This window comes from Bombina bombina, chromosome 5 (assembly GCF_027579735.1).
Source record: "Bombina bombina isolate aBomBom1 chromosome 5, aBomBom1.pri, whole genome shotgun sequence".
In the NCBI taxonomy this organism is placed as follows: domain Eukaryota; kingdom Metazoa; phylum Chordata; class Amphibia; order Anura; family Bombinatoridae; genus Bombina; species Bombina bombina.
The window spans coordinates 531,348,899-531,367,263 of record NC_069503.1 but is presented as its reverse complement, the minus strand read 5'-3'; the positions used below and the strand labels follow the sequence as shown (position 1 = coordinate 531,367,263).

Genomic DNA, 18,365 nt, shown 5'->3' with positions numbered 1-18,365 from the left:
GTTAACTTTATCACAAACTTTAGGTTTCTCACTGAAATTATTTACAAACAACTTGTGCAATTATGACACAAATGGTTGTAAATGCTTCTCTGGGATCCCCAGAAATAGCAGACCTATATGACTTTGGCTTTGCTTTTTGTTAATTAGATCGCTTTCACAAAACATGTTACCCCCTCTCCCTCCTTCCCTTACACTAAAGTTTTTCAGTAGTGTATTGGTCCCACCAACTCCCGCGCACACCCACTATCCAAAATAAAAACAATTAAAACCTAATCTAACCCCTATAAAAACGAAAAAGCCACCACAAAATAAAAACACCCCATAATCTAACACTAAACTACCAATAGCCCTTAAAAGGGCCTTTTGTAGGGCATTGCCCTAAATAAATTAGCTCTTTTACAACAAAAAATACTAAGTACCCCCTAACAGTAAAACCCCCCACCCATCCAACCCCCCAAAATAAAAAAGACCTACCTTTAAAAAAACCTAAGCTACCCATTTTCCCTAAAGGGGCATTTGTATGGACATTGCCCTTAAAAGCGCAATCAGCTCTTTAGTGCCCATTGAAAAAAACAAAAAAGCACTAATCTAAAAAAATAAACCACCCAAATAAAAACAAATAAAAAAAAACTAACTCTTACCCGAAATAGATACTCATCATTCCTGAAGTCCGGCGGTGAAGGTCTTCTTCCGGGTGGATCCATCTGCAATCTTCATCCCGATGTCGCGGCGAGGACGTCAAGTCAGGACCTGGCTTTTGTGCGGTATGGAGCTTAACGCACCATACAACACGACACAAGAAGATTTTTTGTAACTTGTTGTGGCCGCGCTATGGAAAGTGTGGTACCGCTATTTTTTTAGTGTTATTTACGCACCGGGTTTAGCGCACAACGTGTAATCTCGCTCAAAAATTGGGTTTCTCTCCTTACAAGATCAGCCCACTGTATTGTGTTGTGTTTTCAGTGAGCAGAAACAGTTATTTCATATACAAAAATATACCCAAATGAACAATTTCCAATACATTTTAAACTCTGCTGCTGATATAACAAGTAATTGGAAACAAATTAAGGAGAAATCAATTTTACAGTATACTGTCCATTTACATTCAACAAATAAATACAAATGTGTCACTGGTGCCCAAATATAAATAGCCAGGAGTCAGATTACATTATGCTCACACTTGAGCTAAAGATAATACTTTAAACTAAAATCAAATTATTATCACACTGTTAGTTAAAACAGAAAATTTGTTACTATTAATGAATTTAATTTAACTGTATGTGCTACTCATATTTGCAATATTTGTTACAAGCACACATGTTAGGGATATGAAACCCAAAAACTTTTCCTTTCATGATTCTGATAGACATGCAATGTAAAGCAACTTTCTAATTTACTCCTAATATCAATTTTTCTTCGTTCTCTTAGTATCTTTATTTGATTGTAAGTTCCCACGGGAATAGGGCCCTCAATTCCTCCTGTATGTGTTTGTAAATTTTGTCCTGTCTCTTACAGGTTTTATATCATTGTTTTATTTAAATTAATTGTATCCATGGACAGCACTGCAGAATATGTTGGCGCTTCATAAATAAAGTATAATAATAATAATGATAATAATAAAAGCAGGAATGTAAAGCTTAGAAGCCGGCCCATTTTTGGCTCAGCAACTGGGTAGCGCTTTCTGATTGGTGGCTAAAATGCTTTTTCAACTAAAGATAAAAAGAGGACAAAGAAAAAATGATAATAGAAGTAAATTAGAAAGTTGATAAAAATTCCATGCTTTATTTAAAAGTAAAAATAAATGGGTTTCATATCCCTTTAATGTCTGAAAGCCTGATGATCTAAAGCTCTCTGCCCTGGCGAGATGATCTAAGAAGTCTCGTAGATCTGAGAGCTCCCTCAAAAAATTGTTATAAATGCAAATGTGTACCTTGTGAGCTGTTTATCCAGCTATGCAGGGTTCTTTATGGGAAGGAGAGACACGTTGCAATAGAACGCTCACAGATTTTGTGTAATTTCTCTCTCTGCTGGCAGCACATAATAATAATAAGAAGAACGGGTACAGTTTTTTCTTTTTTTTCTTCGTAACAATATTACTGATATCTTTTCTGATGAGAACCAGACAAAAAAAAAAAACCTTAATGGGCTGGATAGTCCCTGCAGGAGCAGGGACAGAACTACCATTAATGCAGCAGGTGCAGTGGCCCCAGGGCCCAAATGCTGAGGTTGCCCATAAAAGCCATTTGGGATGTGCTACATTTTGATAGGCATAGCATAGATCAGCAATTACATACCACGTTTTAAAAGATATGCACAAAATTATATGTTTTATAAATATTTAAACACATATTTAGTAATTATTATTGTTGTAGAGCACTCTATGGAAAACCCATTGAAAACATCTTGAATATTATTTATTCTGGTTTGAACAGTTTTTGTTAGATGTTATGAGCTCCTGTGCTCAGCTAAGCAGTCACTGTGTAGCATGTGGTAGGGTGAATGTTCTCTCAGCGCTTTGGGGACTAAAAAAAATAGTAAAAATTTCAGAGGATAATAACATAAGAGGCAGGTAAATTAAATGAGTAAACTTTTTTTGTGAATGGAAATGTAGCCACCAATCAGCAAGCGCTACCCAGGTGCTGAACCAAAAATGGTCCGGCTCCTAACCTTACATTTCTGCTGTTTCAAATATAGATAGCAAGAGAACGAAGAAACATTGATAATAGTAGAAAATCAGAAAGTTGCTTAAAATTGCCTGCTCTATCTGAATCATAAAAAAAAATAAAAAAATATGTGGGTTTAGTGTCCTTTAATGTCCCTTTACAATTGACTTGAGAATTTCATGATGTAAACAGTCCACCTGGGAGCATTTTTGTAAACATTTACAGTTTTGCTTATTTTCAAATAACGTGCTGATTTTCAGACTCCTAACCAAGCCCTAACGTTTTAGATGTATACTCATGTCTACAGCCCCCTACTTGCCTCTGTTTGCATAATGGGTCTTTTCATATGCAGGGGAGGGGGTGGTCTGCTCTCAGCCCCTTTCAATGGGTGTCCCAGCCTAACCTCATCATCAGTGCTAAATTGGGAGCTTCTATGTAAGTTATAAAAATCCAGTATAAAACCTTTAAAAATCAGTAACTGTGCATTTTCTTCTTTATAGTAGTGTCTATTACATGCAGTTATATAAAAATGTGTGTATATTGTCCCTTAAACTAATATAAATCTATATGCTTTTTTTTTTATTCTTCTATTTTAATGACGTCTTTTAGCCAAAGGGTTTTCGGCGATACTATAGCTCTCCTCTTCTAATTCATGAACAGTTTGGCTGTATTAAAGAAGTGATGCCTATTGGTAAGTACTAGTTCTGTTGGTGATACTATGTGCATGACACGTGTATTCTTTATATTTGTTCAGTACACATGATCAGAAAGAGCTGGTGTAAATGATAACAGAAAACAATTTAGTTAAAAGGGACAGTCTACTTGAAAATTGTTATTGATTAAAAAGATAGATAATACTTTTATCCAACACAATACTTTTAACCAACACAGTTATATTAATATACTTTTTACCTTAGTGATTACCTTGTATCTAAGCCTCTGCAGACTGCCCCCTTATCACTGTGCTTTTTACAAACTTTCTTTTTAGCCATTTAGTGCTGGTTCCTGCATAACGCTACAGGATTGAGCACAATGTTATCTATGTGGCACACATGAGCTAGCACTGTTTAGCTGTGAAAATGATCCCTATTCTAGTTACTCATTATCCCTGTATGATGTTCCTTGTCTCACTTTTTCACAGGGTTTCCAGTTTAAAAGCCATTCCAATTAATTTGAAAACAACAAACAGCAGGATCCATTCTTCTTTAGATCAAACAACCAGTTTAAAACATAAGCTTTTTCCAATGCCTTTCTAAAATTTAACACAATAATTGTTGCACAAATTAATGTTACAGATCCTTTCAAAATAGACATCTATAAAATACACTACATAACAAGGTAGGCTCAGGAGTAGTAGCGCAGTACTGATTTTTAGCTGGTGATTGGTGGTTACACTACACACATTGCTTTGGTCATTGGCTCACCAAATGTGTTCAGCTAGCTCCTAGTAGTGTATTAATGCTATAGAGCTGAACTTTGCAGGGGTGAAGCACACAGTGCTAAGACAAAGCTTTTTCTTTTTGTACTTTGTTGACTCTTTAATCTATTATTTGAAGGCACTCTAGGGAATGCCTATTGTTGTCCTGAATGGTTAATCCAATCACTGACTTAAAGGGACATTCAAGGGATTTTTTTTTCCATTTTTAAAGCTTTATTGAGGAATTGGCAAATTACATTAAACAGTTAACACATCAATTTGAAGGTAATATAGAAAAAAAAAATAGCCCAGTGGTTACACAGTCTATGAAATGGCTGCAGGTAGGGATGGGCAAATGAATTTATATTCTAATTCGAACGTTAGAACGAATGTTATTGTAAAAATTCGATTTACATAATAGAATGTTGACAGGAACGAATATTCTTAAAAATTCTATTATCAAATGTTATTTACAGTTTTTGAATGTCACTTTCGAATTCGAATGTGACATTCGAATGTGACATTCAAATTTGAATATTACATTTCTAAAACACAGTATTAGACTAGACATACTATTTTGAATTTGAATGTCACATTCAAATTCGAATATTACATTTATAAAACACAGTATTAAACTAAAAATACTATTTCGAATTTGAATGTTACATTCGAATTCGAATTTAGCATTCAAATTTGAATATTACATTTATTAAACACAGTTGTAGACTAGAAATATTATTTCGAATTTGAATGTTACATTCAAATTCGAATGTAACATTTGAATTTGAATATTACACTTAAAAAACAGTATAAGACTAGAAATACTATTTCGAATGTGACATTCGAATTTGAATGCAGCATTCAAATTCGAATTTTATATTTATTAAACACAGTTGTAGACTAGAAATATTATTTCGAAATTGAACGAATACATAGCTAAACATTCTATTATTCAAACGAATATTTTCAAATTTTATTGAAAAATTCAAAAACGAAAATTCAAAAATAGAATGTTAGAATGTTATATAAACATTCAAAATTCGATTCGAATGATCGAATGTATCAAAATTCATTTTAAATTTCGAATTTTTAGAAACATTCGCCCATCCCTAGCTGCAGGCAAACTATTTCAGGTGTTGTGTGTAACCAAATGAGAGTAAAATTTGTCAGACATATTTAGCGTGAAAGTTCATGTAAGTCCATTTGCCAAAAATATTAGTTTGAATTGTACTTTTGAAAAAAAAAAATTACGGACATATAAAACTAAAATTAAATTAAATGACATAACTTATAGTTGTCAGTCACAACACACTGGTGTTGAAACTAATGAAGAAAATAGCTCTGGCAAGAGATTTTCTTTTTATGCATCAGAAATTAACCAATGCATTGCAAAAGATCTGTTTACAAGACAAATGTTTGTTAGAAAAGTTTGCATTGTTTTGCAAACCAATGACACACCCTCTAGAAAATGTATTTTAATGTTTTTATATTAGCTCATTTGCTGTGGTTATAAAGGGACAGATATTCATGAATTCCGACACAAGTCAACATATCGCAGTGGGTCATAATTCTGACTTTCACAAAATGCATTTCAATGTCCCTGAAGGCTGTAGAAAAAACTGCTACCAGTAAATTTACTAGAGAATCAGACAAAATAAATAATGACCATACAGTACAAAGGTTTCTTTACCCTCTATACACAGTTAAATATTTTATGGAGTTTTACATTTTGAGTTTAAAGGGACATGAAACAAAAAAAAAATTATTTTATGATTCTGAAAGAACATACCATTTTAAATACATTTCTAATGTTCTTCTATTATCAAATTTTATTTGTTCTGTTGGTATCTTTTGTTGAAAAGCAGGGAGGTAAGCTCAGGAGCGTGAACGTGTCTGAAGCACTACAGTTTGCTAGAATGTTATCCATTTGCAAGTATACTAGATGGCAGCGCTAGTTCCTGCCATGTAGTGCTCTAAACACCTACCTAGGTATCTCTTTAACAAAGAATACGAGAGGAACATAACAAATTTGATAATAGAAGTGAATTGGAAACTTTTTTTTTTATAAAATCTTTTTTTCTGTCTGAATCACAAAATATATATATTTTGGATTTATATCAGTTTATTGTACATTAAAATGTAGCAATTATAATACTGCATTTCCTTTTGTTTATAGTCCACTACCAAGGACATGGTTTTGTATTTTAAAATGAGAACATTTAAAGGGACATGAAACCCCAAAAAATTATTTCATGATTCAGATAGAGAATACAATTTTAAACAACTTTCTAATTTGCTTCTTTTATCTAATCTGTTTCATTCTCTTGGTATCATTTGTTGAAGGAGCAGCAATGCACTAATGGTTTCTAACTGAACACATGGAGGAGCCAATCACAATCAATATATATATGCAGCCACCAATCAACAGCTAGAACCTAGGTTATCTGCTGCCCCTGAGCTTGCCTAGAAAAATCTTTCCAAAGGATAACAAGAGAATGAAGCAAATTAAATAATAGAAGTAAATTGGAAAGTTGTTTAAAATTGTATGCTCTATCTGATTCATGAAAGAAAATGTTTGGGTTTCATGTCCCTTTAACCCCTTGAGTGCTAATGACGGCTTTGAGCCGTCACAAATTGTCTCAGTCAGGTGCTAATGACTAGCACTCTCCCACTTTGAGGGAGATCTGGGGACTCCCACCAGCTCCTACCCCGGTGATCGGGCCTGCATAGTGACAGGCATCGCCGGGGCTTCACGTTACGCGCAGTGACGTCACGCGCAATGATGTGATGACATCACCGCACAACTTTATTTAACATTAACAATGTTAAATATAGGAGCAGGGGGCATGCTGCTTAGAAGCCTGTATCTCAGGCATTTAAGCAGCTACAGACCCCCAATCACCTAACCTTTCCAACAGTGTAAGTCTTGATCTGAAATAAAAATAAAAGTTAAAAAAAAATATTTTTAAAAATATAAAATAAAAAAAACCTTTAAAAAAACCTTAGCACCCAGGTGGGAAAGTGCCTAGCACTCAAAGGGTTAATAAACCCAGAATGTTTACCTTGATTGAAGTTTGTTATTTGAGTCATAACCCAGACGTTATTTGCTTTACCATCTTGCTTAGTCATTGTTTTAAATTGCCCTTTATCTCTATCCTGTTGAAATTTTTTTTTTTTTAATGTTTTGGCCATAATAGCTTTTCATGGTTTTATTAATGAATTGTTGTTTTATTTTACAGCGTGTGGTAATAAAGTAGACCCTGTATATGAAGCTCTCCGGTTCGGAACCTCTTTGGCGCAGAAGAACAAGAAAAGTAGCTCTGGAAGTGGGTCCGACTCACCCAATAGGAATTCTGTAATAATTTGTTTTAATTAACAATGTTTTTATATTGCCAACTCTTATGCTGATATAAAAAAATAGAATATTCAATTTCCGATTAAATATTTTAGCAGGGCAGTTATTAAAGAAATAACTTTACTGTAGACAGCCTAGAGATTTTCTAAATGTTAAAATGTGATCAATATATTAACATTTCTATAACAAAAATAAATTTAAAAAAAAAACAATATCTAAAAATGTTGTATAGGTTTCTAACAGATTTAAATGAAAACCATCTTGTCAATGAACAAATGCTGGTACTACATAAAAAATTGATTATTAAAGGGATAGTCTAGTCAAACTTAAACTTTCATGATTCAGATAGAGCATGAAATTTTAAGCAACTTTCTAATTTACTCCTATTATCACTTTTTCTTAGTTCTCTTTGTATCTTTAATTGAAAAAGCAAGAATTTAAACTTAGGAGCCGGCCCATTTTTGGTTTAGCACCTGGGTAGCGCTTCCTCATTGTTGGATACATTTAGAGGTCGATTTATGAAGCAGCAGATGCTGCTACCAACCCACTCCGCTTTAGTTCCGCCTGAAGCCGAATAGAATCGGGTTGATTGACACCCCCTGCTAGCAGGCAATCTTCAGGTGGCGGTATTGCACCAGCAGTTCACAAGAATGCTGTCGGCATTTATTGATGTGCGGCGGACATGGTTCGCTATAGCGGATCATGTCCATCCGCACAATGATAAATTGACCCCTTAGACACCAATCTGCAAGCGCTACCCAGGTTCTGAAACAAAAATGGGCCGGCTCCTAAGCTTACATTTTTGCTTTTTCAAATAAAGATACCAAGAAAACGAAGAAACATTCATAATAGGAGTAAAGTAGAAAGTTGCTTAAAACTGCATGCTCTATCTGAATCATAAAAGTTTAATTTTGACTAGACTATCTCTTTAAAAATACACAAATATTATTATATTATAATATATTTTTAAACAAATACATAATTTTGAACGCATTTTATATGAGCTGTTGTATATCTGAAATTGCTATGAAGATGAGCTATTTAACTGGTTTTTAAGCAACTGGAATGTATTTCTTTCCAGTTTAAATTTTTACTGACTTTTACATATTTGCAGCTAAATGCCACAAAGATTTTATGAAAAATACCCTCTAACAATGGTTACCATTTAATTAGAAAAAAACGCATTGCTATGCATCCTGAAACTTATGTTCTCTGTTTAAGATATAATTATAGAGGTTATCCTTATAAGGTTTGAAAAAGTTCTAAAATAAATTGATAGTGTGAACCGAACATTTTTTTTCCTACACATTTAACACTATTTGATGTTACTATATTGACGTAATTCTCATTATAAATAAATGTATTTTTATTTTATAGAACATTTTCCATGTTTTGTCTGATTTCTCATTGTGAAAAAAATGATAGCTATATAGTTTATTTTATATTTAATTTATGGCTTGCAGACATCCAGATCTCTAAAATATAATGCAATATGATCATTAATAATTTTAGCAAATAGCAAAGGGAATATATTATGTGAACTTACTATGCCAAGTTTGCATACATTAAGAGGATATAATTAGTATTTGCTTTATTATTATTATTATTATTATTTTTTTTATTATATGGAACCATACAATATTAAATGTATTTTAATCCATTGGCACTCTAAACTACTTTAACATATATCAATACAATGATCATTAATATATTCTACATATTATATATAAAAGGGACATTAAAAACTTTGAGATCGTAACATAAAATGATACACTATATATATATATATATATATATATATATATATACATATATAAAATTGCAATATACTTTATTTATTTTGCCCTCCTTTCTTGTAATTCCATTCTGAAATTATGAGCTTTTCAGTTTCTGTTAGAAATGGAAGTGCAGAACACTGTTATATCCCACACAGCCATTGGCTGCACACTCTAGTGACCTATTTATAACTGTCCCTAATTGGCCATAGCAGAGAAGGTAACCTAAGTTACAACATGGCAGCTCCCATTGTTTTATAGACACTGAAACTTTACACTTATTTTGTCAATATTTAAACAACTAATGAAACTTTAAAAAATACATCTACATGTTATTCTCAGACTAATCTTTTCTTTGAATGCTTCATTCTATCTAGCATTTATTAAGTGTTTAATGTCCAATTTAAATAGTCCTGTGTTTGTTTGTGGAAACATTATAAAAGTATCTAAAACATCAATCAATGATTAGAGGGAGGAGCATGAAATGTTTTAGTGTTTAATGTCCCTTTAACCCTCTGCTACAAGATGACTTCTATCTATCACATTAATAATACATCTCTACCTTTGCTTTGTATTGTCTAAGTCCTGAAGTGTTTATATGTGTTATTGAATATTAATATAAGTTAATATTAAAAGAGCATAGAAGTCAGAATTAAAGGGACAGTCTTCTTGAAAATTGCTAATGTTTATAAAGATAGATAATCTGTTTATTAGCCATTCCCCAGTTTTGCATAACCAACACAGTTATATTAAAGGGACAGTCAACCTAAAAATGATTGTAACTTTTTTAGATTAGTTAAATAAAGATCTTTACAGTAAACTGTAGCCAAATTTTCATCTAAATAAACTTTGGCCGAAAAATACACTTACTGATCTCATCTGGCCTTTTTGAAATGGCCGCCTGACCCCTCCTTCTCTGACGTCTCCCAAAAGCTTGCAGTAACAGGATCCTTTCCTTTCTTCTCGTCCCTGCGCGCTCCTGCAATTTCAGCTCTCTGTGCCCCTGTTTTAAGATTGCATTGTATGCCTAACTACTGCTTGTCTTTGCGGATTCACACAGTGGCGACTCTAGGAACAATATATAGGGGGGGCACATAAGATACCACAGTCAAAACTGGGGGGGCACTAATAATTTTCACCACTAAATCATTATAAAATTTAGTTGTGTATATATATATATATATATATATATATATATATATATATATATATATATATATATAAATTAGATTCTAAAAAAAAAAAAATAGAGTAATGTGGTATGCAATGATACCTTTTTATTCTACTAACCTAATACTTAAAGGGCCCCTAAACCCAAAATCTTTCTTTCATGATTCAGATAGAGAATACAAATTTAAAAAACATTACAATTTACTTCTATTATTTATTTTGCTTCATTTTTTAGATATCCTTAGTTGAAGAAAAAGCAATGCACATGGGTGAGCCAATCACACGAGGCTTCTATGTGCAGCAACCAGTCAGCAGCTACTGAGCATATCTAGATATCATTTTCAGCAAAGAATATCAAGAGAATAAAACAAATGAGATAATAGAAGTAAATTAGAAAGATGTTTAAAATTGCATTCTCTTTCTAAATCACGAAAGAAAAAATGTGGGTTTCATGTCCCTTTTAAAAGACAAGCTTTCAAGAGTTTTCCTTTCTTCCTCAGGTATTGCTTCAGACCTGAGAAAGAGAGGAAAACTCTCAAAAGATTTTCTTTATAGTTTAAAGGAATTTCAGCAAACACCGGGGCTCTGTAAATAATTCCCTATATTAAATATGTCACTAATGAAGACCAATGAACAGTGCTTGAGTGTTTGTTGGTGTGTGTGTGTTTGTGTGTAACTAATACTAAGTACCATGTACCAACTTTACACAGCCAGCCACTTCCTACTTCAAAATGAAAATTAGGCACACACACACACACACACAAACAGGCACAAACACACAATCAGGCACATTCAGAGACACAGACAGGCACATTCAAAGACTGACTCAGACACATACACACTCAGGGACACACACTCAGACACACAAACAGCCAACCTTAGATTTAGATTCAACTTTGTCACTGTACAGTGTCAAGACAATGAAACATAGTTGGCCTCTGATCAGAAATGCAGTAGCGATTGATAAAAATATACAATAAAATAGAAGATAAAACTCAGTGTAAATTCTAGCAGTCTTACCTAATGCCATAATACATCTAATTCCTAAAAAATATAATCCCTCAATCACTAATAGAGCAAGACTTATTTAAAAAGACTTTGACAAACTAATAATACATATAGACATTACACAATAGTGCCACAAATACTATACAATACAACTATATAGCCTCTGGCATCCAATCCAAACTAAAACATCTATGCAATATACATCATGTTCAAATAAAATGCATCAATCTACAAATACAGTAGTGTAAGGGCTGTAGTGGCAGGGATAAGGGCTGTAGTGGCAGGGATAAGGGCTATAGTGGCAGGGATAAGGGCTGTAGTGGCTGGGATAATAAGGGCTGTAGTGGCGGGGATAATAAGGGCTGTAGTGGCGGGGATAATAAGGGCTGTAGTAAGGAGATAGGAGCTGTATTGGGGTATAGGGGCTGTAGTGGGGGGTATAGGGGCTGTAGTGGGCTATAGAGGCTTTATGGGCTGTAGTAAGGGGATAGCAGCTGTAGTGGGGGATAGGGGCTGTAGTGGGGGGATAGGGGCTGTAGTAAGGGGATAGGAGCTGTATAGGGGGTGTAGTGTATATAGTGTTTTTACACAGATGCATACATTTACAAATTACTTTGTAGTAATCCTCCTGACTAATTGGTAAGTGTATATAATCCCTGCATAAAAAATGCATATATTTATACACATACTTATATATATATATATATATATATATATATATATATATATATATATATATATATATATATATATATATATATATATATAATATATATATATATATATATATATATATATAATCTTCAAAGAAAAAAACCCTACATGATAGTATAGTATGACTGCTTAATGAAATGTAATATTTTTAAAAGATATTTGAGCACATAAACAACAAAATAAAAGAAGATTCATTGTAAGAATATATGGTACTTTTTTAGGACTGCATCAGATAAGCCTTACATGCACACAGCACTAAAAATGACAAATCACATAACCATTAGGAGGGGCAATATGAAAGGCTGTTGCAAACCCAGGAAGCCAGCAGCAGAGTGCAGATAGAGCACACTCTCCAGACTCCTAGGGGGAAACTACTCCCCCTGATTTCTTACTTAGTGCAAACACGGAGCAATGCATTAAAAAACTTTCAAATGACAAAAATCAGTTTTGGAAAGACATTCAGGCCAGAATGTCTAGAGTCTAGCTAGGTATTATTTAATTTTCACTGCACTGAGGTTTTTATTAGGCTGCTTGCTTTCTGTTACCTCGCTAAAGCAGATAGTAGAGTCTGTAAGGCATGGGCTGGCAGTGGCACAGGCCCTACACCAGCAGGAAGCCAGCAGCAAAGAGCAGAGTACACTCTGCTCGTGAGAAATTCCTCCCACTTGCCTCCTTCAAGTGTTGATAGTGATGCACCAATTGGATTTAGCACAAAATGTATTGAATGTTACCTGACCTCTGCAGTTCCATTGTCACTAAGGTCCTGAATCAAGGCTGCTATAGCTCTGCCTCCAATGGCTCATCCCCGCCCACATCTTTCTTTATAAAATCTGTCACCCGGTATAGACCATGATGATCATGTGCAAAAATTAAATACAAATGTTTAAACATCTGACAGCTGCTCAATCTTAGTGCCTTTTTACTAGTAGTGCTGTTGTTGCTGTGCTTATATGCAGCCTTAGACGACCACCTATTTTGCCTAACGCTAGGGCTGCCTCTGCTTACACCATGCACACACAGTCCTAGCTGTTGGGAGGGGCAATTGCCTGTTGCCCTCTCCCTGGATCCACCACTAGTCTACCTTATACCAGGGAGGGGGGAGTCCTGAACCCTGGTGGTCATGTGGGATATGTAGCTTGTCTGCCTGCAGACAGCTCTTTCTTTCCCGATTAGCAGCAAATGTTTCAGAGCATTGCCATGGTAATCCATGGCAACGCTCTGATTTAAAAGTTAACTGTTAGGGTGGCGGGCGCAACAGGCAGATGAAGGAGATTTCTGCAGGGGGGGCACACAGGGGGGCAAAAAATATTCTTAGGGGGCAATTGCCCCCCCATGCCCCCCTGTAGCAACGCCTATGGATTCACAGGATGTTGTTTTACAATTATAATTTTATATGTAGATCTGCTGTTACCTTCCGTTGTTAATATATAACACGCTGAGCAGATTGTTTTGTGCTTCAAATAGGTCAATGTGTGCAAAATAAGCAGCATTATTACGATTTAGCAAAAATAATACTCATGAATGCTCAGGTTTCTTTGGTTTCCCGTTTACTTGCTTCTTATGATCCTCTATTCAATAATTTTTGCTGCACATTTCACTGCACTCAATAAAAGGTTAGGGAGAAATTGGATCACCAGAAATCACAGCTGATTTGCCCGTGTCTCACCTCACCAGCCGTGCTGCGCTTTCTATGTGCCTATGTTGGCGCTGTGATTTCTGGTGATCCACAGGGGCTGCCATTTACAGAGCTGGGAGCTAGAAGCAGGGTGAGAAGATCCTGCATTACCCGCTGCCAGACCCTACACTAACTTGCTGCCACCTGCTGCTAGACCCTGCATCAAGCTGCTGTCAAAACTCGTGCCAACCTGTTGCCATACCCGGCACCAACCTGCTGCCGTACATAGGTTGTGAAATCTCTCATTGAGATCACACTTGGACAGCAGCCAGGGCAGCGAGATAGCGCTCAGGCTCAGTTAGGGAGAAACAAAGCTGAAATTGCAGGAGCGCGCAGGGACGAGAAGAAAGGAAAGGATCCTGTTACTGCAAGCTTTTGGGAGACGTCCGAGAAGGAGGGGTCAGGCGGCCATTTCAAAAAGGCCAGATGAGATCAGTAAGTGTATTTTTCGGCCAAAGTTTATTTAGATGAAAATTTGGCTACAGTTTACTGTAAAGATCTTTATTTAACTAATCTAAAAAAGTTACAATAATTTTTAGGTTGACTGTCCCTTTAATATACTTTTTACCACTGTTATTACCTTGTAGCTAAGCCTCTGTAGACTTCCCCCTTATCTCAGTTCTTTTGACAGACTTACATTTTAGCCAGTACTGACTAATAATAACTCAACAGGAGTGAGCACAATGTTATCTATATGATACACATGGACTAGCAGTGTCTAACTGTCAACAACTGTCAAAATGCACTGAGATAAGAGGAGGCCTTCAAGGGCTTAGAAATTAGCATATTAGCATACCTCGATTTAGCGTTCAACAAAGAATACCAAGAGAACAAAGCAAATTTGATGCTAAGGGTTAGATTTATTAATAGTCGTGCGGAAGCATTTCTAGTGAAATGCTTGTGTAATGCCGCCCCAATCGGCCTCTAGCAGGGGCTGTCAATCATCCCGATACAACCACTGCTTCTTAACTTCCGTTTCAGGCGAGCATCTGCTGCATAATAAAAGTAAATTGGAAAGGTGTTTAAAATTGCATGTCTCGTCTGAATCATGAAAGTTTCATTTTGATTTCACTGTCCCTTTAAACTTCCATGCATTAGACAGAGCACACAAAATGTACAGTATATGAATATTTATATATTTAAATAAAAACTTTTCAATGTAATTGTTTTATCAAACTTTCCTCTTAAATTTGGTATCCTTTATTGAAACTAAGTCATTTTCCATGAAAAATACGCTGTCGGCATTTATCATTACACAAGCAGTTCTTGTGAACTGCTTGTGCAATGTCGACCCCTGCAGATTTGCGTCCAATTGGCCGCTAGCAGAAGGGTGTATACGATCGGGCGGATTGATGACCGCGGCCTCAGAGCAGGCAGACCAGTTATGGAGCAGCGGTCTTTAGACCGCTGCTTCATAACTACTGTTTCTGGTGAGCCTTATGGCTCGCGCGGAAACAGGGGCATCAAGCTCCATTCAGGGCTTGATACTTCGGCCCCTTAGTGTAAAGTGTATTTAATTATGGTAAAAGTTTGTGTATCAATAGAACAATTTCTAAATATATAAATAGAATTAATGTTAACACCCACACAACATATTTATTGTAGCTTTCTGATTTTTAAGACTTTGGCTTGTTTTGTGATTTAAAATGAACACTTTTGTTTTGAATGGATATATTTTATACTGACTTATAAAAAAGGTTAACGCCTTCAATAGAACTTTAAAATAATTGTAAATATATATAAGTTCTCTTAAAGGGGAATAATTTTGTTTATTTATACCTTATCCTAATATTATTTAGCGCTGTTGAAGAATCATGACTTATTATAATAAAATTAGGTGCCTACTTAATGCCTTACTATATATTTTAGTTTGTATTTTAAGGTATAAGCATAAATAAAAATCTGTTATTTAAAATACATCTTCAGTGTTTATTGCTAATATTGACTTTATGCTGAAGCGCTGTTTCAAAATTGTGGAGTTGCAGTTTGTGTAATTGTTCCAGGAGTCTACAGTCTATTTAGAAAGTTCTTGGAGTCCAGGGGTAAAGTAAAGTGGAACATTTATCAAGATTACAGATTATCCAGGGAGTTATCTGCTTCATTACTATCAGGGGTCACTTTCATGGTCAGAGGGCTCCTTGAGAACATTGTTTGTGGAACAAGAGTTCGGGCAAAACTTTTTAATTTGTTTTATAAAAATTCTATTAGGTGGTAAATGTTAGGTTATGGCCTTATTTCAATGCAACAAAATATTTTTTAAGAATACACACAGGACTAGTGGATGTGTTATAGGCTGATACGAACAAATGGTTTTCACATATATATATATATAGTCTGGAGCATATAGTATACAGTAAGCAGACAAACTATTTCAAGGTTGCAAAGTAGATTCAAGCTCTGCAGTTCTCCTGTTTGTATGTCATTTTCAACTAGATCATATTTGTATATGTGTGTATATATATATATAGGGGTAGAAAAATATCACTCTATGGTTTACTAGTCAGGGGTTAAAAGCTACTAACCCAGAGGGAAAAATATATTAATCTATTCAATGGAAAAAGTCGTCCGCTGCGATTTCTAAGTTGCCCGGAACTAGTGGACCACTGAAAATGTTAAGCCCTATATATGTGTGTGTGTATATATATACAGGTAGTGCAGAATTATTAGGCAAGTTGTATTTTTGAGGATTAATTTTATTATTGAACAACAACCATGTTCTCAATTAACCCAAAAAACTCATTAATATCAAAGCTGAATAGTTTTGGAAGTCGTTTTTAGTTTGTTTTTAGTTATAGCTATTTTAGGGGGATATCTGTGTGTGCAGGTGACTATTACTGTGCATAATTATTAGCCAACTTAACAAAAAACAAATATATACCCATTTAAATTATTTATTTTTACCAGTGAAACCAATATAACATCTCAACATTCACAAATATACATTTCTGACATTCAAAAACAAAACAAAAACAAATCAGTGACCAATATAGCCACCTTTCTTTGCAAGGACACTCAAAAGCCTGCCATCCATGGATTCTGTCAGTGTTTTGATCTGTTCACCATCAAAATTGCGTGCAGCAGCAACCACAGCCTCCCAGACACTGTTCAGAGAGGTGTACTGTTTTCCCTCCTTGTAAATCTCACATTTGATGATGGACCACAGGTTCTCAATGGGGTTCAGATCAAGTGAACAAGGAGGCCATGTCATTAGATTTTCTTCTTTTATACCCTTTCTTGCCAGCCACGCTGTGGAGTACTTGGACGCGTGTGATGGAGCATTGTCCTGCATGAAAATCATGTTTTTCTTGAAGGATGCAGACTTCTTCCTGTACCACTGCTTGAAGAAGGTGTCTTCCAGAAACTGGCAGTAGGACTGGGAGTTGAGCTTGACTTCATCCTCAACCCGAAAAGGCCCCACAAGCTCATCTTTGATGATACCAGCCCAAACCAGTACTCCACATCCACCTTGCTGGCGTCTGAGTCGGACTGGAGCTCTCTGCCCTTTACCAATCCAGCCACGGGCCCATCCATCTGGCCCATCAAGACTCACTCTCATTTCATCAGTCCATAAAACCTTAGAAAAATCAGTCTTGACCCAGTCTTGACGTTTCAGCTTATGTGTCTTGTTCAGTGGTGGTCGTCTTTCAGCCTTTCTTACCTTGGCCATGTCTCTGAGTATTGCACACCTTGTGCTTTTGGGCACTCCAGGGATGTTGCAGCTCTGAAATATGGCCAAACTGGTGGCAAGTGGTATCTTGGCAGCTGCACGCTTGACTTTTCTCAGTTCATGGGCAGTTATTTTGCGCCTTGGTTTTTCCACACGCTTCTTGCGACCCTGTTGACTATTTTGAATGAAACGCTTGATTGTTGGATGATCACGCTTCAGAAGCTTTGCAATTTTAAGAGTGCTGTATCCCTCTGCAAGATATCTACCAATTTTTGACTTTTCTGAGCCTGTCAAGTCCTTCTTTTGACCCATTTTGCCAAAGGAAAGGAAGTTGCCTAATAATTATGCACACCTGATATAGGGTGTTGATGTCATTAGACCACACCCCTTCTCATTACAGAGATGCACATCACCTAATATGCTTAATTGGTAGTAGGCTTTCGAGCCTATACAGCTTGGAGTAAGACAACATGCATAAAGAGGATGATGTGGTCAAAATACTCATTTGCCTAATAATTCTGCACTCCCTGTATATATATATATATATATATATATAGAAAAAGAAATAAAAGGTAGGCGCTGTCAAGCATACAAAAAATGCAATGGTACAGTATATGCAAATGTGTAGACAATATGCAAGTGATAATAAACCACCATATATACAAAATAAAGGCTGTAAAAAAAAATAATTAGTTAATAAAACATATAAAAAATAAATATGAAAAAGTTCTTAAACACATAGGTAAAGGCACATGAAAGTTCATATATATCCAGATTTTCTTAATTGATCCAGTCCCCCAATGGGTTTGCACTTACTTGAAGTGACCTCAATCCATATGAGGTAAGCAAAAGACGTAATCACTTGTAGTTACTTGTCAAAACACGCTGTCAAAAGAAGCCTCTTGTATGAAATAGGGAAAA

The 18,365-nt window shown here is 35.3% G+C and overlaps 1 protein-coding gene across 1 annotated transcript in view; it reads left to right on the top strand.

Moving 5' to 3' along the window:
* The window catches only part of STAC (SH3 and cysteine rich domain), a 472,981-nt gene that overhangs the window by 333,159 nt on the left and 121,457 nt on the right, over positions 1-18,365 (top strand). Inside the window, exons 4-5 of the mRNA XM_053714461.1 lie at positions 3,273-3,354; positions 7,320-7,435. Coding sequence (XP_053570436.1) covers positions 3,273-3,354; positions 7,320-7,435 — 198 coding nt within the window. The remainder of the gene's footprint in view (positions 1-3,272; positions 3,355-7,319; positions 7,436-18,365) is intronic.